Here is a 22,787-nt window from a genome sequence, read left to right as displayed (position 1 = left end):
AGGTAGGTGGCTCTTCAATAAAGGGTAGGGGGGTTTGGGGGGTAGACTCTTAATCATTGCCATCATCCTCCTCATCATCCTCATCATCATCACCAGATACGCCTGTATCTGGTTCACATGACGTCACAGTGGGAAGGGGAATTAAACAGGCTTTATTTAGTTGTAATCCCTCATAGCAATCGGCGGAGCGAGTAAAACGTCCCAGAGAAGCGGGAGATAAACCCCACTGGATTAGTACAAGCCCCTGCCCATCCCAACCTATCCACTCCTTTCGTTTTTTTTAAATTATATATATTTTTAAATTATCTTCTCAACGTTTGGTGGCCGTCTCATGCATGCCCCCGGCCTCCGTGTCTTCCGTGGAGTAGCTGTGCTACCTTTGCATTGCACTGTGTTTGTGTGGTTTTGTGTAAAGTGTTTGTGTGTGGCGTCCTCTTTCCTCGCGCACAACAAGGCAGCATGACCAGAGATTAATTATTCAAGGACGGACCGCCAAAGGGGGAGTCACCTGATAGCGCGGACGTACGATATTACAATCCGATATCAGGTGAAACGGTACACACAGCTTCATCTTCCTTTTTGCTTCTTGTCCTCTTGCCTCTCTCTGTTACATTTTTGTTGGTGCTACAATACAAGACGACTTGAAAGACAACTTTCACAAACGCAGTTCGAAGCGGAACATTTTCTTTCCGTCTCTGTGCTTTTTTTTCTTCTTTTTTCTTTTCCTTCGTAATCCGTTTCTCTACTTTTTTTTTTTTTTGCCAATGCTTGTCCCTAACGAACAGTCGAGTCTCGGTCGCTCCCACAGTTGGGACACATTCGGGGGGAATGAGGGTCAGTGGGAGAGGGCTGAAAGTGTCTACGAGCAGCAGGCAAGAGTAGCTGGCCGGCGGAGCTCTCTGACATACGGAGAGGGAGGCGGGTGGTACGACCCTCCAGCAGGAGTGCATCCCCCTGACCTGGATTTGAAACGCGACCCGTATTCCTGCCAAGGCTCTCCATGCGGACAGGTTTACGGGGAGCGACAAGACCCGCGGGGGCTGAGGAAGGGCTCTGTGCCGGATCTAAACCGTTACGAACGAGTGCCCGTGGCTCAGCGAGGATCCATTCCGCATCAGGATTACTTTTCCCACGACCCGGCCATGACTGCGCGGCCACCCGAGGGCTTTTACCGGCCCGAACGCCAGCCTCCACCGCCTCACCCACTAAGTCGGCCAGGCTCTCATTTTGGGCTGGCGCCCGGGGCTCGTGCCGTGTGGGATCACGGTCAGGGAGGAAGAGCAGGACCTCAAGCCCCTGTATCGCCTCTCCCTCCGCCCCCTCCTCCAACCGCTCACGAGTTGAGCCGGGGGTACAGGGAACTCGGTGCGGTAACTGCTGCCAGAATGACGCCGGATGGCCAACAGCGCATACCCTCTCGGGAGCCATCTCCTGCGCACTATGGTATGGAGCACGCGTCTCCTCGGTATGCCGGTGAGCCTCCACCGATGACCGGTCAGACAGTCTATACAGATGTGAATGGCCGCCCGTTGGATCCCCAGCAGCCGGCTGCTACCTGTCTGGTCGTAGATCCTTCCAGTCAAGGTATGATTATGAGGCAAGAGAACACCTCGCCCTTCACCGTTCAACAGCAGCAGCAATTACAGCAGCAACAAATACAGCAGCAGCAACTTCAACAGCAACAATTGCAACAGCTTCAACAGCAGCAGTTGCAGCAACAGCAACTTCAGCAAGAACAGTTGCATCTGCAACAGCAGCAGCCCCTGCCACCTCCACCCGCAATGCCTTCCTCCGACCCGAACCTTTCCACGATGGCTCCGCTGGCCGCTCCACCTGCCGTCGCGCAGACCGCGGCAGTCGCTCCAATTGCACCTGCCCTTGCACAGGTGGTCCAATCTCCAGCCCCTCCTCTACCAATCCCTCCACTTCCCGCTCCTCTTGCCCCACAGGCGCATTTGCTCTTGGACCCCAAGAAGACGGTCGACCCCGAGTTCCTCGCCCTGCTGCGGAACGAGGGCCTCTCCGAGAGCACCGTCTCCTCGCTCGCCCAGCAGGGGTTTGACTCCACGGGCATGCTGGCCGTGATGGAGGAGAACGATGTCCGCACCGTCGCCGCCAACCTCGGCCAGGCTCGCGTCCTATCTCGCTTGGTCCGCAACTGCAAGCGGCCCCCCGAAGCTCCGCCGGCCCCTCCCCAACCTCAGGCGCCCACGAGAGGCCGCTCCAATAGCTTTAGCCATCGCTCAGACATCTACCAGCAGCAGCAGCGTCACCGCTCAATGCACCCCTCGCAGGCTTTGACCGTGGACGCCCACATGATGCACCCCCAGACCCCTGGGGCCATGCAGACCATCTCCCCGAGGATGGCGAGGAGGCCCAACAGCGCCCCATCGCAGCACCTCATGGAAGTGTCTGGAGGCTACGCAGGTCAGCCGCCTCGCTCCCCGGGGTCATACGCTGGAGCACTTATGCCTGTTCAATCAAGACCCATGTCCGCCTACTCTTCCGGGATGCCCATGCATGGTATGCAGATGATGCCACAGCAAATGACCGGGTCAATGCATGCCATGCAAGGGTCTATGCACTCCATGTCGGGTATGCCACAGCAGATGCCTGTGTCCCTGCCAGCTTTCACACAGCCGCCACAACAGGTCCCCAAAGCTTACTCCACCAATTACACAGTACCTATGGAGCTGATGAAGAGGGACAGGAACCTACTGCCTTTGTCCCCCATGCACAGCCCTCACCCCAGTCCTCAGATGATGCGTACGGTTGGGGGACCTGCCCCGGACAATGTCCTCATCCCTATGGGACCACCGGGCCAAAGTGCCCTGGCTGTTAACCAGAAACTAAGTAGACGCACTGGCCCACCAGTCATCGTGTCCACTATGATGTCACCAGATACAAGTAAATCCTTTTTTCTCTCCTTTCATCCTTATCATCTGTTCTTTGTCAGCTTTCTCACTCAATTTGTTCTCACTCTCTCTTGGCTGTTTCACATTTTTAAATAGATAAGAACATTGTTTTTCCCCCCCGAGCTCTTCATCATGCTTTATGTCAGACTACTTTCTCAAATCCTCTCCTTGTTTTGAATAGCTCCTCGAAGCACTGCTGCTGCATTGTTAAGAATCATATCATGCCCTCACATTGCGGTGAACATTTCTAAGAGCCATTCAGTACACGGAAAGCAACAACTTGAGTGTTGGGTTGTCGTCTTTTCTATTAAAAAAAATAAGCAGGCACCAGAAATGTATTTTTCACCCTTCATTGTGATGAATCCTTGGCGTGCGTACCGTCTCTGTCACTGTGTTTTGTCGTTGAGTGTATTCTGGTTTGTGAAACCATCATTCAGCTGAGGGGCTTGTGATCTATTTAGCTGAACGTGGATGCTGGTGTAATGCATACTCCGTGACCTTAAGAAAGCCCAAACACAATGAGAATGTTAAGTGAGCACTTTTTAAAAATCGTTTCATCTTTCCGGTCGGTGCTGTCATTTGTTTGCCGACCTGTGTTTGTTCTCATCACGGCGACAATCGATACGAATGGTGAAGCTTTTTTTCTCTCATCTAGTCCATTGGAGTGAAATCTAAACTGCAGTCTGACTATCTCTTTTCCAAAACAGTTTTGAACAGGATTATAATTGATATTGTCGAAAGATAACTTTAGCTTCGACATTCTGGCAATCCATGCCCTGTCCTACTTTTAGTTTCTACATTTTCCGCGATCCGAAAACGATACTCGAATCCCGCTTTCTTGTCCGCCCTTCTCTGTCAAAGGCAGATTTGTCAGACTTCCATATACTTTGTGTCACGTTATTATTTCAGTAATCTCACGTGGTTCTTTTGTCAGAATGACTTCAAGTACAACACAAACCAGGATTGATGAGGCGGTTTGGGAGGAACAGCTGACGGCAGCCTTTCTGATACCTTTTAGATTTGAACAACGGCACACTCTCTTCATCTTACAGTACGTCAGTCGCTGCATTCACGTGTGAACGGTTCATATTAGGACTTTGTAAAGTAGTTCTGAAACTGGGCACTTCACAGATGATGGAAACCAGGCTTCCGGACGCGCGTGAATTAAGTTATCAATATTTAATGGCAGGAAGTGTAAAACAAACATTCAAGGCGCTCTTCCTCGGCTCCCGATTTCTCTAATCCACGGAGTTTCATACTCAATCTCACTGGCCCCGGTCAAAACGTCACTTCCGGTCAAGTCGCTAAACAAGTATTTTCACAATAAGAGTCCCGTCTTGTTATTGTCCGCATTAAAGTCACTTTCACAATAAAAGTCTCTTGTTATTGTCGTCACTTGACGGAATTCAACCGGCCTCGTCAATCTATAACACTAACATACAGTCACTCTCATGCAACATACATTAATTCTTGCCCTTTACATTTGCATAGAGTAAACATTACCCCTATGCTTCATAATACATTAATAACAATATCAATATTCTCCCTAATATTTTCTATTATAATATCTTTCTATATGTATTAATTTAAAACATAAGACCTCTGCAGATGTTATCAAAATAAACTATTACAACCGAACAACTTCTATCATCAGAAAGGTCTGATATCGGGTGCAGTAGGGTTGACGGTGTTCTAGCGTTTATGTTTGAACAACATGTGTGACTGAATGTGTCCTTGCAAAGATATTTGTTCTCATTTAGCTCATTCTGAATGCCCTTGGTGAGTAGTTGGAGCAAAATAAAAAGCTCAGGCCATTTTTTTAAAATCATTTAATCCGCCTCATCGATGCAGTATTTATTAAACTGCATCACGGTGAAAGCATGATTAGTCGTATGTAGCTCTTTAGCTCCGGTATTGTAAGTGCAGCTGGTTTTGATGAAGTCCTTTCTGCTCTTCACAGCCCCCGAGCTCTGGTTGGTGTAAACATGGATGTTTTATTGCATTATGATAATAAGGTGGGTGCATCAGTCCTGCTGTTGTCACTGTGTGTCACTGATCTGACTGTTGAGGCAAAGGCACAATTTTCATTGTTTTTCCCGGCAGTTTTGTTAATATTTTGACCTCTGTCCCAAATTGTTTTGATTTCAGTCTGAAATGAAATGAGCTCAGTCAGTAAAGGCATTTTTATTGTCTCATCACCTGAATAATTTACCCATATCAGATTAAAGCTTTGATTCAGAAGAATAAAAGTATCTTCTTTTCACACCCGTGTCCTGATAAAAGTATATTGCAGACATTTTGGGCAATAAGGACCGATTTCTCCATCAACACCTGCTCACTAGAGGCTGACTAGCAGCATCACTAGACGGATAAAATCGAATTACAGTGCTGATGGCCGATCTGCGATAGTGTGTACTTTTCTCTGCGCAGGTTGTAATGAGAAGAGAGAGAGGAGGGGTGTAATCCTTCCGATCCTCCATTTCCACTGCTGCCCTAATCCACAGATATTCTCATTTTGTTCAGACCAGCTTCCTGCGAGACTCTGTGAGCTTCCTCACCTTGCCAGTAGGTTGAAATGGAATAAAATGAGGGCCAAGGCAGACTGGGAGCACATGATTGCTCTCTCTCGCCTTTCAGATATTTAGTCCCTAAGAGAGCAGGTACTAAACGATCCCCATTGCGTGACTGTCAAAACAGACTGTTGCTCTTAGCGCAGGACGAGATTTGCTTCTGAAAGGTTTTCTTCACGTCTGCCAACGACAAATAGCTTTGTTGGTACACACACAGTCAGCAGAGTAGACCTCATTTGCATGTGGCTGACATTTGTTACTTTGGTAATTTCATCTGTTAATGGACACAGCCACAAAGCTGCTCTGAAAGCATATTCCTAAATTGTATGTTGCTAGGCAACGTTGGTTTAAGTGGTAATCGTAGGCAGATTTGCTTCTGGTTAAAGGGTCGGTCCATTGTCAGAAAACACTGCAAATTTACATTTTTTTTTTAAACAAATTTTTTAATGCCTGTGTTAGCTAATGCATCAGGAAGAAAGTATTCATTAATTATATATTCATCCCTTTTCTGGGTGCTAGATTTTTTTAATTTTCTTGCATATTTTTACAGGAATTATACATTTTAGACCAACAAAAATATTATTTAACCTAAGTTCAAACTTAATTTTGAAATGTTTAGCATTACATTGTAGCAATAACGCTTTTTGAATTCCTTAAAATCCCATTTGTTCTAAACTCCTGATATTCTGAAAGCATCAGACAATTATTTGTTTATGGCAGTGAGTTGCACCCACAACCAGAAAGAAGAATTTCTCTCTGAACTAATAGCCCATGTGTAAATACAGATGGCATGCCCCCGCCCTCCTCAGTATATGATGCTTTGTGGAATACCCTTGAGCAAGACCCCGCCTTTATATGACTAACTAGGCCGCCCCATCCCCCACCCGGCATAATCACCGTGTATGATACTGTGGGACTTCCACTCTTCCACTTCCACCCTGCGGAGTGTGTTGGCTTCTTTCCGTGGACTCTGGCGAGGCGACCTGATGCCGGCTCAGGTCAGTTTTGATCCGCACGACACACTCGCCGTGATATTTCCTCCTTGTTTAGGCCTAGCACGATGATGGGGGAGGGTTGTGGTGTATTAGTTCTGGAGGTGGTAGATTATGTATTAACTGGGTCCAGGTCAAAGCTTCCGGCAGTTACATATAGAGTGAGGGATTAAGCAAGAGAGAGAGAGAGAGAGGGAGGGACAGAGAGAGAGAGAGAGAGAGACACACACACACACACTCCAGCTACTGATAGATGATGATTGCTTTTAGGGTGGGGGAGGGGAAAGAGGGCGTTGACAGCTGTCAGTCAACCGTGGACTCTCAATGGAGATGAGGCGAGCTGTCCGTGTTGCGTTTAGACTTTGAGGGTCCAACTTTGGCCCTAATCTGGGCGGACAGTCAAAGGTCTTTTTTGTTACGCTGGCCGGTCACTCTGGCGTGAAGCTTTTTTCCTTCTGAACTCACCCGTGCTTCCAACCTTTAGGAATGCAGCTAATTGATTAGATTGGTGTTTTTTTCCGGGCAACAAAGGATCGACAAGGACATTATTGTAACTGTGCCTTTTTAAAATGTAAAACCCCTTCTGTTTCAATCTTTAAAAGGTAACATTTAAATGTATGTAAAAGCTGTGTTGACTTGGTGTGGGTACAAAATTAAGTACTTGGCAGTTGGAGTACTGATGTGTGAACTGGTTTGCTTAAATCTACAAAAGATCAGTAACTGTGTCAGAACATATCTGTTTGTTTCATAAAAAACAAAGTAACAGGCTCCTTAATACTCTCCATTCTATATAACTGAATGCAGAGTATTTCATTTACATTTTGTATGAATTGATTCGCTACAATTCAATATTTAGTAACCAAATGCAATGGCGGCCCAGGCTAATGTGTGTCGTAGTATTTAGAGCCAAAGCAAATTTGCAAAGTTTAAATAATTAATCATGAGTTCTGTTGAGGAACATCGGGGATATCCTATTCTCCCACATCACAAACTCCACACAGCCCGTGTGCTGTTTGTGTTTACGCGGAAACGCAAGCTGCTGTGTGCAGGTGTGGCGCCTGTTACGGCACAGATGTTTCACTTGATATCAGGCAGTGATTTATTTTCCTCCTCACGAGTGAATAAAGTCAGCGGTGACATTCACAGGATTTGATCTCTACAAATCTCAAGTGCTCATTTTCTCTTCGTCTTTTTCTTTGGACAAATTGATCCCAGTTTCTCTTTTTTTCCCCCTCCCTTTGTAAATTAATCTTTGTAGGAAACACTTTTGCTCTGACACTCTCCGAACGAGAGTAGAGGTGTGTGTGTGTGTGTGTGTGTGTGTGAGGTAATGGGAGAAATATGTCTCTAAACAAACGTCATACCCAGCTCAGCACATTCATTCACGACTGTGGTTGTGGGTTACAGAGCCCGTCTGCAGGGGAATTAGGGAAACGAGGAAAGTGGGACGACGATGGGAGATGATTGCACCAAACTAAAAACAGCAGACCAGAAGAGAAAATAGAGCGACCCAGGACTGGATCTAAACGCACAGAGGGCTGCTTTTGATTGGATATTGAGTATCGACTGCTTTAGAGGCAGTGATAGATTCTTATAAATCCGTGATTACATAAACATAAACTGTGTCATGCTTCTTGGCGCAAGAGACAGAGGGGAGGAAAACCTAAAGCTTTTATTTGGTGCTTTTTATGATGAGAAAAAAGAGCGCTTTGTAAACCTAAACCGCCAGTGTTGAGACTGCGACTGATAATCATGTGTATTGATTTGTCTGATTTAATCTATTTATTGTTTGGTCTATAAAATGTTAGAAAATGAAAGATGACCCTCACAATGTGTTTCCAAGTGCTGAATAAAATAGCAGCTCAGTTATCGCATTAAATAGCTTGAACAAGTTAGATTTTTTTGTTTATCAAATGACATCATCAATCAATGCGTTATTGAATTCCGTATGGATAGAATAATTGAGGAATAGTTTTAAATTAGGGTAGCTTGGTGTTTTAACAGTAACTCCCAGCTTGTTTTTTTTAATCCTGCAATTGTGTTCCTTCTACTTCTTCTTTATATAAACAACATAATTACCTGAGAGTGAATGATGCTCGCCCGCCAGGCCGTGCCTGTTTGTTTGTGGGTGTCGTCGTGTGATAATAGTCTGTACGGGGGCCGTGAACAGAAACCGGACCTTGAAAGGTGAAGTCTGACCGCGGAGGCGAAAAGCTCTTTCTGGCCAGTCTGCTGCATCCTTTCAGCGAGACTTGAAGTGATTAACTGTGGGTTGTGTGTGCACAGGTGGAGGAAGGACCAATACAAGAGGTCACATGCCCGAACAATTGTCGAAAAAAAGAAAAGAAAAGGAAAATAAAAGCAGTGAAATGAGGACCGTGAAAAAGCCCCTCACTCCGACTCTCCTTTTCCACAGAGCTTTCCTTCCCTCCTCATCTTCTCCCCTCATTTCCTCATCTTTATTTCGCTTTTATATCCTCTCCTCTTGCTACCTCTCCTTCCCCATCACCTCATATTCTCTCCTTTCTTCTGCTTTCCTCCTCTCTCGGTCACCCTGAATTATTCATTTTGAGTAAATGAAATCTTCACGGGTGTTAAACGAGAATGAACAGACAAAGATGACCATGTTCTCTGTATGCACTGTGAGTGTGTGTGTGTGTGTGTGTACATGTGTGTGTGTGTGTGTGTGTGACCAGGCGTTGCAGAACTTGACACTTTGCTTGGCTATGTTTTAACAAAAGCGAGGGGGGGGGGGGGGATATGTTTAGAGGTGCACATGAATCTCATTTGCACCCAAGGAAAATATTAAACATTTCTCAGTAGGCATGTCAGTCGTGTTCAGGATCACACGGGGCTGTAGATGGGGTTGTGTTTCACTCTGTTTTTAGTCTCACCCAGGGAGGAGGATGTGTGTGTGTGTGTGTGTGTGTGTGTGTGTCTGTCCGTGTGTGAGCAGCCATCACTTCCTATTCAATCCTATTCAATGATATTTGGCCAAAACACACATTTGAGGCCGCCTAACTTAACCCTCCTGTTACCTTCACATTTACTAACATATTTTACCCTCGGGGTCAATTTGACCCCAGCAATTAAAACCTCCAGAAAATTATTATTGTTTGTTAATAGCCCTTTAAATATACCACTTGGAATTATTAATATTGTTTCCCAAGTTTAAGTTTGAGGTACTTTATGTTTGTTTGTTGACTAGATTTGGCTAAATATATAAAGCTCGATGGTGTTTTTACCCACTTGGTTCAACAATTTCAAAGTGTAGCTATTTTTGGGCGGCTAATGTTGTGGTAATGTTATTTCAACCTGCTAGCTAGCAGATAGATGATGCTAATCTTAGCTGTGGTAATGTCATTTCTACCTGCTAGCGAGCTAAATCTGGTTAAAACATTAGGTAACAAAGTAAGATTCATTACTGTAGATTAATCACTGTATTTGAGTGATTGTTAATGGTTAGTGGTTATCTTTCAAATGATGCCTGTGAGGCACTTGACGTTGAGACTGGTTGACTTCCAGGCTGCTTTGGAATAAGGATACCTCTGAGGCAGCCACCAGTTTTGGATAACTCTGAGGCATCATAGGTAGTGTTGACTGCCAGGCTGCCTAGTCGTTGGTATACAGGTTAACTCACAGGCATCCAGTTGGTTTTAGATACCTGTAAGGCATCTAGACGGACATTAAGAGGGCTGACTCCCAGGCTGCTTCCTAACACTGGTTAGCTCTCAGGCAGCCAATTAGCTTTGGATGCCTGTGAGGCACTTGATGTTGAGACTGGTTGACTGTAGACTGATATCCCTTAGTTAAATTGTCCTCATGCCTCCTCATACAGATAGGCCTATTGAATAAATCTGCCAGATTACTTTAACATTGCATATGCCTAACATTATGTGATAATACTAATCACACTCATATTGCCTTTCTCTTTCAGTTCATGAAGAAATGGCGCCCAGGAAGGGTAAGGTTCAACCTAGACCTACTTTAATGACTAAATCTAAGTCTCTTTCACACACTGACATTTAACAATGACTTCAATAATTCCCCAAAAAATACTTATTAGTTCCTTGCAATGTCTTTATACAGTAGGATGGAAGCGGAAGGCCCTGCAGGTGTCAAAAGGTGGTAAGTTATTCTTTATCTTGCCATCTGGACTCGAGTACTACAACACTAGTTCATCTCCTCATATAGCAAATTTGGTTACTTCTTGTTACTTTATAGGACCATCTGCAAAGATCGCAATTTTCCACCAGTCACCACTGGTTGGTGGAGCCTCCGCCCCAGCCCCAACCCCATCTAGCCCTGCTGCTCCATCCACCCTTCCTGCCCCATCCGGCCCTGCTGCTCCACCAAGCCCTACTGCCCCATCCCAGCCGGCATTTCAGAATGTCCACAGCCTTTTGAGGACATGCTCGGGGCATCGGAGCAAAAGGTGAAGTGCACAGCTAGGCATAGGTTTCTTCAAGACAGGTTTATATTTTTAGTGGTAGTGTGGTAGTAACAGTGCTGAGACCATTTGTGATGGGATCTGGGAAAACCAGTCACATGGTGAAATTTGACCTTTGGAAGCTGACTTCAAGCTTGTTTCAAATATGTTTTCATTATTTGTCTGTTTCAAATGTTATGATTGCCCAAAGTCAGCTGATCAGTTAGATTTCATGGAATAGAATTTTGACAAAAACAACTTTAAAGAGGGGTTCTAAATAGACTGGCTGGTTGAATAAAGCACATTTTAACACATTCAATTAATGAAAAACAAGTAGATATGTTTAGGGATGATAGACATGTTATAGAATAATAATTGAATCAAAACCCAATTTCACCAAAATACTGAGTTTCGACCTACTAGTATTTTCACTCTAATCTCAAAAATGTCCCTTTTCACCATGTGACTGGTTTCCAGAGCCCATCACAGTTTTGGGTTATAGGAACATCTGTTGGGATGGCAGTAAAGACAGAAGGGCTATGTACAGACATTACATGTGTACAATACTGTACTGTATGTAAAGAAGATGAAATCCTAATATTGTTACGAATAATATTGTTGAAACATTGAAACCTTCTTTGAGTGTGACTCAGAAATTATTTTTACAAAGATACCAGATAACGGTGGAGGAGATCAGGAGGAGGACTGCTCCACCTGATTGCAAACTATTCAAAGACAGACCACAACAAGCGGCAGATACAAACTGTCCATCACGACGGGGCATTTAAGCGCAGGCGAAGACAGCGAACCCATAACTAGTCTTTCCCCAGTTTTCCGACCTGTCCCACACTGCCCCAATAAAATATTTAGATAATATTTATAGTGTATTAAATTCTGCCATCCTTCGTGCTTAGTAAACTAAGCTGTTTGCGTGTGAAATTTTGTTTTTACCATTTTACTGTGTGTATGAGGGTTGTATTTGGCCTTTATTTTCAATAAAGAATATGTCACACCCCATCAGTCATGTCTCTCCTCCATCATGTGTGTGTCCTCTGACGATACATTTAAAAAAAAAATTTAATGTAAGTTGAGGTTTCATTAACTTGTAACACTCTACTGGAATAAACCCTTATGTGAAGCTGTAGAAATTAGTGTTGACATATTGTGTTACCATGACTATTTGCCTTAATCCACATGCATAACATGTCGGATCTGTAATTTACACCATGCGATTTCAGGCCCAGCTAGCTAAATTATCAGACTAGTTAAATCAAGATGCCAAGTTCAATACACTTCCAATTCACGACACATACACAGTGATGTAGAACATGAAGATATTTAATTAATGAACACAACAAACAACAAATTGCTAATTGTTAATATTTTCAATGTGTGTGTCAACACACTTTTAAAAAATATCCACCACCACCTCTACCATTCCTGGCCCCAAGGTGTGCGTGAGGAGGTCAAATTGCTCATTTGACCTCACCTGGTTGGCGAGGTGCTGGAGCTGTTGTCTGGAGGAAAAGATAAAAACATAAATTCAGGATAAATAATGTCTATTAAACCTGTCAGAGCCCAGATATAGGATGTGGAATATTGCAAATTACTTGAACTCCGTGGCTCTCCCTGTGGCCACAGTGGGGTCTGATGCCGGCAGCATGGCCACTTCTTTAAATTCGATGCTCCTGGCAGCCAGAGCACCGACGGAGGAGCACAGGTCCTTGGCTTCGCCTTAACAAAAATGGGAAAGACATATCATGACACGAACACAGTATTAAATTCAGATTTGATGCACATACCAATGTGACAATGAAACACTTATTGACACTGGGGTGTAATAGTTTGGAGCTGGCTTTCTGAAGTTCTTTATTGATATAAAGTAGTCTTTAAAGTCTTTAAAGTAGTTATTTATTGATATAAAGTAGTCAACACTACCTATGATGCCTCAGAGTTATCCAAAACTGGTGGCTGCCTCAGAGGTATCCTTATTCCAAAGCAGCCTGGAAGTCAACCAGTCTCAACGTCAAGTGCCTCACAGGCATCATTTGAAAGATAACCACTAACCATTAACAATCACTCAAATACAGTGATTAATCTGCAGTAATTAATCTTACTTTGTTACCTAATGTTTTAACCAGATTTAGCTCGCTAGCAGGTAGAAATGACATTACCACAGCTAAGATTAGCATCATCTATCTGCTAGCTAGCAGGTTGAAATAACATTACCACAACATTAGCCGGCCCAAAAATAGCTACGTACCTTTGAAATTGTTGAACCAAGTGGGTTAAATGCGCTCCAAATGCGCTCCAAGTGGGTTTGGCTCCAAATGCGCGGGTTTGAATATGCAATGCGCTCCAAAAAGTGGATTTGAATATGCGCTCCGCTCCAAGTGGGGGTAGCGCATTGATTGGATCAGAGTTTTGGGGGGCGGGACCACCTTCCGGCGCCTTCCAGGCAGCGGCTGCCTGGAAGGCGCCGGTGAGGGCTCAAAACACCATCGAGCAAAAAAGTTGATATATTTCTTATATGTTTGACACAGTGAAAAACAGCCTGGGGTCAAATTGACCCCAAAGAACACCGACGTTAAACATTGAATGGGGTCAAATTGACCTTAAAGGTAACAGGAGGGTTAAGGCAACCAGGTGCTGGATGAGTCGGCATCAGCGTGTGCATGTGTGCATAATCGTCCACGAATTTGTTCACCGTCTCATTTTAATGGTGCTTCACACTCTATTTGTCTAAGCCTGCAGCATACATGAAAGGTGTAATAAGCAACGCCTTCCACCATTCATCCCCTCAACACACACACACACACACACACACGCCCGTCCTCTTTTACATCTCATTCTCCCTCTAATCAGGCCAGTTGGCTTAAGTCACAGAGAAAGGTGGAGGAGAGTGATGGTGGCGGAGCGATGCACAGACGGGTTATGAATGGGGGAACAAGAATGTATGCGCTGCAGTCGCCTCCCTGAAAAGCCGACACAAACACAGCCTCAACATCTGTCGTCCACCTGCAGCTGTGCCATCTCTCTTTCTCCTCTCGCCCTCATGCGTGTTTCAATCATTTGGCAAGAGGAAGAGGCAGATGGGATGGGGAATGTCTGGAGGTCATATTATACCGTGGACCCCTTCTCCCTCCAGCGCTCTCTTTTCATGAATGAGGCTTTTAAATTTTTTTTTTTACTCCAGGCCCGGTTTGTGATCTCTGATTACACGTCGTAACCGAACCTCCTCAATGGAGCCTTTTACCCTCACGACAGTCCCGTTGAACAATCGATACACACAGGACACGACAGTCCGATAGACAAAAGGGTCGAACTCGTTCATGTGTTCACTCCGCCGTCACAGGTAACTCACAATTATTGTGTGAACAGGGTTTGCATTATCATAGATTTTGGACACTTTGTAGATGTCATGTAAATGTGAGAATGCTTCATTCAGTCATCAAACCGTTCCATAGGAAAAAATCAGATCAAATCTTAGAAAATCTTTACACTGAATGCACTGTATGTCTTACCTACAGTATCTGGCAATGTGACATATCTGTCATGCACTAATACAAAAGTTTTATGGCTGCACAACTGTTGATTTATCTACTGTTCCCTCATACCGTAATATCCCGAGGCGATACGTTCAAATAGTGTTTTCGTCTTCTATCCGACCGACCAATCCAAACGCAAAGATCTTTTATCTACTTGGATGCATTACGAGGAAAGATAAGTGACGCTTTACATTGGAAAAGCTTGAACAATCAACAATGTTTGTCATTGATTATGAACACGATTCCGCCACCGAACTGTAACAGAGGCCAGTTTTCCGAATGCACGCTCCCTGTACCAAAGCAGTGTTGTGTGTCTGGGTACGGAGACCCGGAAGCCCTTCTTAACCCTCCTGTTACCTTTATATTTACTGACATATTTTACCCTCGGGGTCAATTTGACCCCAGCAATTAAAACCTCCAGAAAATTATTAGAATTAATATTGTTTTCCAAGTTTAAGTGTGAGGTACTTTATGTTTGTTTGTTGACTACCTAAATAGCCCATTAAATATATAAAAAAGTTGATATTTCTTATATGTTTGACACAGTGAAAAACAGCCTGGGGTCAAATTTACTCCAAAGAACACCGACATTAAACATTGAATGGGGTCAAATTGACCCTAAAGGTAACAGGAGGGTTAAACATTGAATGGGGTCAAATTGACCCTAAGGGTTAACCCTCCTGTTACCTTTCGGGTCAATTTGACCCCATTCAATGTTTAACGTCGGTGTTCTTTCGGGTCAATTTGACCCCAGGCTGTTTTTCACTGTGTCAAACATATAAGAAATATCAACTTTTTTGTGTCAAACATATAAGAAATATCAACTTTTTTATATATTTAAAGGGCTATTTAGGTAGTCAACAAACAAACATAAAGTACCTCACACTTAAACTTGGGAAACAATATTAATGCTAATAATTTTCTGGAGGTTTTAATTGCTGGGGTCAAATTGACCCCGAGGGTAAAATATGTTAGAAAATGTAAAGGTAACAGGAGGGTTAACCTTCATTATCAAAATCCTTTTTAAGGCGTCCGTCAAAGGCAAAGTCTCAGACTTGCGTCGCAGTAAACCTGCTGTCGTCCCGCGCTTGGGTTCATATCTCAGGATCAATTAGACTCCAGCTGTGTTACCATCAGTCGGAATCCTTTGTGCTCGTGTCTGCACAGTCACTCCTCTGAGAAACACGCGTCATGCCTTCCTCTGATCCCCCGAGAGCTCAGTGGCAGGTGTGTAGAAATTGTTTCAGATATTGTTGCGTCTATTATTCATGTTGCAACTGCAGGATTTTCCAATCAGAAAGACCGATCACAGATTATCGTGTGATGAGTTACACGTGACCCGTCTATCCCGCGTGCCTTTCTTCCAGTTCTGTGTTCGTCGTCGTATGAAACGGTGATCACCTGTGTCTCGGGATTTCCGCGCTCGTCTCGGTCCTTTGTGCAAAGCGTGACAAGTGTTGACGCGAGCGCCGCGGCGTCGGAGCCCGAGAGAAGGGAGGCGAGGCAAAACCAATCGGCTCCTGTGAGAGAGAGAGAGAGCGAGGATGGAAATTGCAGACTGGGATTGTGTCGGAGAGTTTGTGAGCAAGACGGAGTGAGACTGAGAAGAAGAGGAGGAGGAGGGGCTGGCACTCTTAAAGGACCGTGAAGGCCGGATCACAAATAATAAAACAGAAAGGCAGCGAGGGAGGGAGGGAGGGGGAAGAAAAAAGGGAGAAAAAAATGAAAGAAGGAAGGAAAATATGTTGAGCGAAGGGGAAGGTCGGAGCGAATGGAAGAGGGAGTCGGACGTGTGCCAGGAGCGCTGCACCTCTCGCTCTGACTGGTGCTCTTCAAGGATTTTTTATTTACCTCCCTCTTTTCTTTTCTTCTGCATAGCTGTGGCACCGGCTTGTTTTCTCTGCCTTTTCCCCCCCCGTCTTTTACCATTATTCTCCCCCCACCCCCACCCCTTACCCTCTCTCTCTCTCTCATTCTCGGTCTCTCTCTCTCGCTCTCTTTCTGTGACTCGCAAAACAAAAGGCTGACGGAGTGAGCCCGACGTCTGAATGAATAGCCCCAACCTGCCGTGAAGGGAGAGAAGAGGGAGGCAGAGGAGAAAAGATGAGTGATCTGGCTGAAGAGGCGGGAAGAGGAGGACGCTCAGAAGTGCTGATTGCTGGCTGAAGACGAGCGTAGATCCCATTTTTCTTCCCTCCCCCCCTCTTCGGAGACGAAAGGAGTTGACGCCGCTCTAACCACACGGTGGGGGGGGGGGTGGGGTGACCATCGTAGTTCTCTCTCTCTCTCTCTCTCTCTCTCGCCCGTCCTCCCCCTCACCCACTGCCCTCCTGTGCCACCTTCCATTTCTCTTTCTCCACCCCCCGCTCGAGACCACCAGTCGTCTAGGAGATGGAGCTTCTGGGGGTGAGGTGACGAAGGAGGACAGATTTGGAAACAGGCAGTTGGAGAGCAAGAGCAGGCAGAGAGAGGGAAGGAGGGAGGCTGGAGGAGGAAGTAGAGAGGAGAGGATAACCCCGGGATATATACTGTGTCAGAAATACACCCCAACCCCACTTCTTCTCCTCTTTTTTTGTCCCTCTCCACCACATTTCCTCTGCCATGTGCAGCTCCTGATTTGAAGAATGTGGAGACAGCATTTCCCAGGCAAGGAGCATGTTTCAAATTGTCTTGTGCATATATGTGTGTGTGTGTGTGTGTGTGTGTGTGGAGATACTCATCAAGGTTAGTAATAAAATGCTGTGGTGTGTGTGTGTGTAACGGCGCGAGGTGGGGGAGGGAGGAGTTGGATTTGGTGTAAAAGCTAATGAGCCTCTTGCGTTTTTGCAATGAAGTGTGTCATGAAAACAGTGTGTGTGCGTGCGTGCGTGTGTGTGTGTGCGAGCGTGTGTGTGTGCGTGCACGCATGAGGGCAAGCACCAATGATGTAAGCGTGTCAGTGTTTCCTTTTCTTTAAAAGCACATAACTGCACAGCAGCGAGAAGAGGTGAAATGAGATGGACCGTCGTTTGAAGGTTCAAAGGTCACAGAGGAGTGGACATACGAGCTGCTCGGTGTGACACTGGTCACGCTTGGACGTGTGTGTGTGTGTGTGTGTGAATGCTGTCTGTCGCGGCTTGTGTTGACAGAAAGACGTACGTGGGGCTCGATACTAAATCCGAGGATTTATCAGGGCTCGTTTTTATGCTTGAAATCAAAAGAACAACAATACAAATTATTTTTAGTATTCAGTATAAAAACTGCATTCAAAAAAATATTTGAAAGACGAAACGCTTATTTAATTGACTCTTGGAGCTCACGGTCATAATCTGAAGTTAATCACACTTTCTCACCAATTTGTCATCGTTGTCAACATTTCAAAAACAGCTTGTTTAGCGTGAACTAATAGTAATCGATGGAAACCTTTAAGCTGCATGAGGACAAAAAGTCTCTTCAACATGTGCTACATTTTCACAGGAAAATATAAGGAGTTCTGCAGATTGATATGTGATTCATAATTCATGATTTTGTGTCTGTAGTTTGTAACTGTCAGTGAAACAGAGCTTAAAGACCTCCTCTCCCTCCTCTCAGGTTTGTGTGTATACATGTCCCTGTGTGTGTGTGTGTGTGTGTGTGTGTGTCCAGGCCTTACTCGCACAAGAGATAACATTTAAAGACGAGACAGTGATGGATGGATCCTCTCCTCTCTCACTGTTTACCACAACACAACCTGGGATATCTTTATGTCAGCGTGTGCTTCCGCCTTTTATCCTCCTCTCTCTCTCTCTCGTACACTTCTACATTTTCGCCCTTCCCTTTTCTCTCATCCTTTTTATCTCTTCCCACCCTCTTGGCTGGGCGTTTGGGTGGCGATACGTTTTGGAAGGAGGCAGGCCGAGGGAGGACGAACAAGGTCTTTGTGCGTCCGCAGAGTGGAACAAGAAACAGGCCGGGGTGGCGGCGCTGAGAGGGTCCGGTGGGGGCCCTGGAGGAGGCGAGTCTGCCAAAAAAAAGATTACGCCTCCCTTCTCTTTCTACGGATGCCAAGGGATCGTAAACACGCCAAAGAAAGTAGACGCTCCCGAGAATACAGGCGCCGGGTTTTTGGTTCATCTGCATGCGCAGTTATAGAGTTTAACAATGCCATTTTAATATTGTGCGTCGCCTGCAGGTGGACATCCACAACCAGCACTCAGAGAACAGAAGGAGAGAAAGAGGGAGCATTTGGCATCGACAGCTGCGAATGCCCTTGAACGTCGAATTCGACAAAATCTGTGACATCCTGGAGAATAACTGATCATTAATGGTCATCGTCAGTGGGTGTGTGTGAAGATAAGTGCAGCCAATTTGTGTGTGTGTGTGTGTGTGTGTGTAAAATGCCGGATCGTGCCACTTGTGCAAACCTCGTGCTCCGTGTGTGGGTTGCCAGGTTGGGTGGCCTGTGGCCCGTTGCCCTTCTGGGGACAAGATTTGATATCATCAGATCAAGCTTTTCCCGTCCCACTGCTGCACTTGCCACAAAGAAAGCCTGCTGGGTCATCGGCTCGGCCCCCTCCTCCTCCTCCTCTCACTCTGGGACTATCCCATCACTGAGGCCCCCCCAGCTTGGGAGTTGCTAGGTAACCAGAACCAGCTGTTGGTCCTAAGCCCGTTGAGCCCGTGTTGGCTCTGCGTCAAACTGCAGAGTAGTTTTCTCCGAAAGCTCGCTGTGAACTCGGCGACCGCTGCTGTGGCCCTGACATCATCGTGCCATGGAAAATCTTCCTCACTTCCGTTTGTTTTCGCAGTTTTATTGTTCCATTGACGCGGGGGTATCGGCGCAAGAGCGGCCACGGGCGCGCATCTCACGAGGAGCACTTCGGTCCCCTTTCACCACGAGACCAGGGGGGAATCGATGTGAAATAAAGAAGCAAGAGGAGAGTGGAAAGAATAAGCTGCTTGGCCGTCCGTTGAAAAACACACCGGGAGAGTCTCTAAAGTGCGTCACTCCTCTGTGAAGTGAGGATACTAAACCGTCCCAGAGGGCGGTTAACACGGACGGGATGGGAGAGCACACAGTGTAATTATTTAAGAAAGTACAACAGCGCGGGAAAGTTAATACGACTCTTCGGCCCCCGAGTGGAAATCGTACCTTTTCAAAGTGTTCGCCGACCTCCCGAACAAGCCGCAGTGGATCTGTGGGGAGTGCATTAACTCCAAATGAAACCCTCTTTGGGAACCGCTGCAGATCCGCGGGACCGCAAAAACCAGAACACGCGATCCGTCAGAAACGGAGCGCACGAGAAGCGGACGCGCTGATGGAGTGCGATGTTATTAAATAGCAATTTAAATATTTCCAAAACCCCCGAGAGGAGAACCGCACGCGAGAGCCGGGCTTTTTGTTGTTGTTTTTCGTTGATTGTTTGCGCTCTTTTTGGGAAGCGATCCTCCTCCCCGTGAAACGCTCTGACTCACGCCGTCTGGCAGCGAAGCTTTTCTGAGCCGCTTCTCCGCAGATCGGCGCTTCCAAAACGAGGGAATTAAACGCCGGATCGTATTCGCCGAGGAGACGCGTACTTCTATAAGTTCTGTTTTTTATTTGTTTGTTTTTCACGTTTAAAAAAAAGAGGACTTCTATGCGTGTTGTTTGAATCCAAAAGGGCTTTTTTAGTCGGGAAAACATCTGTAATCCATTTGTGGTTTAGCGTCCGCACTCTGCCAAAGGTTTTCATACATTACTTGAGAATCCTCCAGTTTGTGATTAGCGCTGGCTGAAGGATATCAGTCTCCGTCCATTCAAGCTTCCCTTGAGGGATGCAACATCACATGACCGCCACTGGATACGGCGATCTGCTGTCACACTGAACATGGTTTAGATTTAGTGAGTCAAGCTTAGCTTTGTTTCTTTATTACTTGTCTGGCGTACACACAATACTCGCCGTTGATAATAATACGTCGCTGTACAATAGCAGGAAATTGACTCATGTAATTTACATTTTTCTCCAAAAGACTACCAGCCAAGATGTCTTACCGCCTAATGCAAACCATCTTTACTCTTGTTATTTCTGCTGCCACAGACGTTTACAGCAAATAGCCACTTGGAAACCGACTGTGGTGCATTTTTGCCCCGCTGAAGAACGAGTCTGGTGTTTTGTCTGGCGTTGGGCTCTGTGTTTGGATAAGGACAGTTCTGGCTTTGCTTTTGTTTCCTTGAGTCCAGATTCTGGGTTCTGGCTGCCGGGGAGGGGAGACTGGCAAGCTGCTGCCAAACTCCCCCCGGCTGGTGCCGACCCGAGAGGGAGGGGGAGGGAGAGAGGGAGAGGGGGATAGGGGAGAGAGAGAGAGAGAGAGAGAGGGAGGGATAGGGGGAGAGAGAGAGAGATAGAGGGGGAGGGATAGGGGGAGAGAGAGAGAGATATATAGAGAGAGGGAGAGAGGGAGGGAGGGAGAGGGATAGGGGGAGAGAGAGAGAGATATAGAGAGAGGGAGGGAGAGAGAGGGAGAGAGGGGGGTGAGAGAGAGGGAGAGGGGGAGAGAGAGAGATATATATAGAGGGAGGGAGAGGGAGAGGGGGGTGAGAGAGAGGGAGATGGATAGGGGGAGAGAGAGAGAGAGAGGGAGGGAGAGAGAGAGAGATATAGAGAGAGGGAGGGAGGGAGAGGGGGGGGTGAGAGAGAGGGAGAGATATATAGAGAGAGGGAGAGAGAGGGAGGGATAGGGGGAGAGAGAGAGATATAGAGAGAGGGAGAGAGGGGGGTGAGAGAGAGGGAGAGGGGGTGAGAGAGAGGGAGGGAGGGAGATGGATAGGGGGAGAGAGAGAGAGAGAGAGAGAGAGAGAGAGATTAAGTGGAGTGAATAAAAAGAAGCGGTGGCGATCCGTTGTAGTTCGTAGCTCGCCCTCTGTCCTTCAAGTGCGGCTGTGAGGCCAGCTGTGTATGATCAGTTTGGGTGGTAGGAGTTCACCCGAGGGTGATGATCATTCTTACGACTCGATTATGTTCTCCCTTTTGGGCTCCTTGGCCAGTTTATAACGAGCCATCTGATATGAGGGCTGCAGAATGTCACCTTTTGTTTTCTTAAGACGGCGTGACACTTCTACATAAGTTCTAGTCAGTTTCGTTCTGAACTAGTCGGAGGCGAGAGAGTGACTTCTGGTGAAGTCTTCAAGCCGTAAAAAAAAAAGATAAATGCATGATTTACTTTTTACAGGTCAGGGTGAGAGAGAAGTGGTTTGGTTTTGGGAGATGCCTCTTATTTAAAAGAAACAGGAAAGTGTGTTGGTGGGGCGGCGCGTCCAGCTGGAGACGAAACATCACGTCTAATTGTCTCACGGCTCTCTTGAAATGGTTTTGAAATGTGAGGCATGAGCAGCTCAGGGTCGTGAGCTCCGTCGATGAGCACCTGCCTCAGCCTGCCGCCCGACGACGCGGCCTTATTTCTAAATAACAGTTCTGTTCACGCTTGTTACTGATTGGTTTAAAACATTCAAAGTGGTGACGGATTCTGCTCCACCTTGACGGGCAGGAAGAAAAAAAACAACGCGTAGTTTACTTCCGACAGCACGAGACTAGAGCCTCATTAACTGACAGGTTCTAGTGACGGGGTGAGGCTCAGGCGCAGAGAGACAGGCTGGACGAAATATGAATAATAATAAAAAAGCACTCTTTAATGAGGCAAAACAGTTTACAAAAAACAAGGTCCAAAAGGGGCAGGCAGAGAATCCAGGTTCAGGGCAGGCAGGGTCAAACAGGCAGAACCAAGAACACGGACCGGACGACGGGAAAAGGACACAGAACTATAGACGACAATCCACCCGGAGACAAAGGAAAGACTGACACAATATATAGGGGGGAAACACAGGTGTACGACATCAGACACTAACGAGACAAGAGTGACTGAGGGCAGGTGCAGGGAATTAAACAATTAAGACATAGGAGACACAGAGGAGACACGGAACACAGGAGAAACAGAACCGGGTGTTACATTAACGGTGACGGGACACCTCCAGGAGGGATGGTGATCAGAGGCCTTTCCAGAGCCTCAGTCAACAACACCTTTCCCACAGAATGTCTGTTTACTTATTTGTGTTTACATATTATGACTGTCCACGCCGTTATGATACGATGATATGATATATCTTTATTCGTCCCACAGTGGGGACATTTTAAAAATCACAGCAGCGGTGCACATCAGAGCATCAATGAAAATAAATATAAAAGTAACACAAAACTAAATACTAACTAGAACGGGCACTCGGTAGAGCGCATACCTTCGCATATCACAAGATTGGGCATTGAATTATGAACATTTTGGCATTAGTTGCATGCCAATTGGATAGAAATTGACCGCTATGGTAAAAAGAAGATGTTGACCTT

General features: G+C 46.0%; 1 protein-coding gene and 1 long non-coding RNA gene across 9 annotated transcripts in view; one reads left to right on the top strand and one right to left on the bottom strand.

Annotated features, from left to right (window-relative positions):
* The window catches only part of LOC130207020 (C-terminal-binding protein 2-like), an 84,541-nt gene that overhangs the window by 36,073 nt on the left and 25,681 nt on the right, over positions 1–22,787 (top strand). For 2 of the 7 annotated variants that reach the window (XM_056435387.1, XM_056435386.1), the window contains exon 1: positions 564–2,907. The exons of 1 other annotated variant lie outside the window; for it this stretch is intronic. In XM_056435387.1, the coding sequence (XP_056291362.1) occupies positions 765–2,907 (2,143 nt within the window). In that variant the 5' untranslated portion in view covers positions 564–764. Of the gene's footprint in view, positions 1–559; positions 2,908–22,787 lie in introns of those variants that run through there. 4 more of the 7 variants (XR_008834217.1, XM_056435388.1, XM_056435391.1 and 1 more) reach the window with 4 other exon arrangements.
* Positions 12,227–13,407, bottom strand: LOC130207026 (uncharacterized). Of its 2 annotated transcripts, XR_008834219.1 has the most exons (3): positions 13,170–13,404; positions 12,517–12,640; positions 12,227–12,423 (listed from the first exon to the last, which is right to left on the bottom strand). It is a non-coding gene; the product is annotated as an uncharacterized LOC130207026 (long non-coding RNA). The 2 variants fall into 2 exon arrangements; XR_008834218.1 differs by having other exon boundaries at positions 12,517–13,407.

The sequence above is a fragment of the Pseudoliparis swirei genome, chromosome 17 (assembly GCF_029220125.1).
Source record: "Pseudoliparis swirei isolate HS2019 ecotype Mariana Trench chromosome 17, NWPU_hadal_v1, whole genome shotgun sequence".
NCBI lineage: Eukaryota > Metazoa > Chordata > Actinopteri > Perciformes > Liparidae > Pseudoliparis > Pseudoliparis swirei.
Note: the sequence above shows the minus strand (reverse complement) of the source record. Positions and strands in the feature narration are given on the sequence as shown.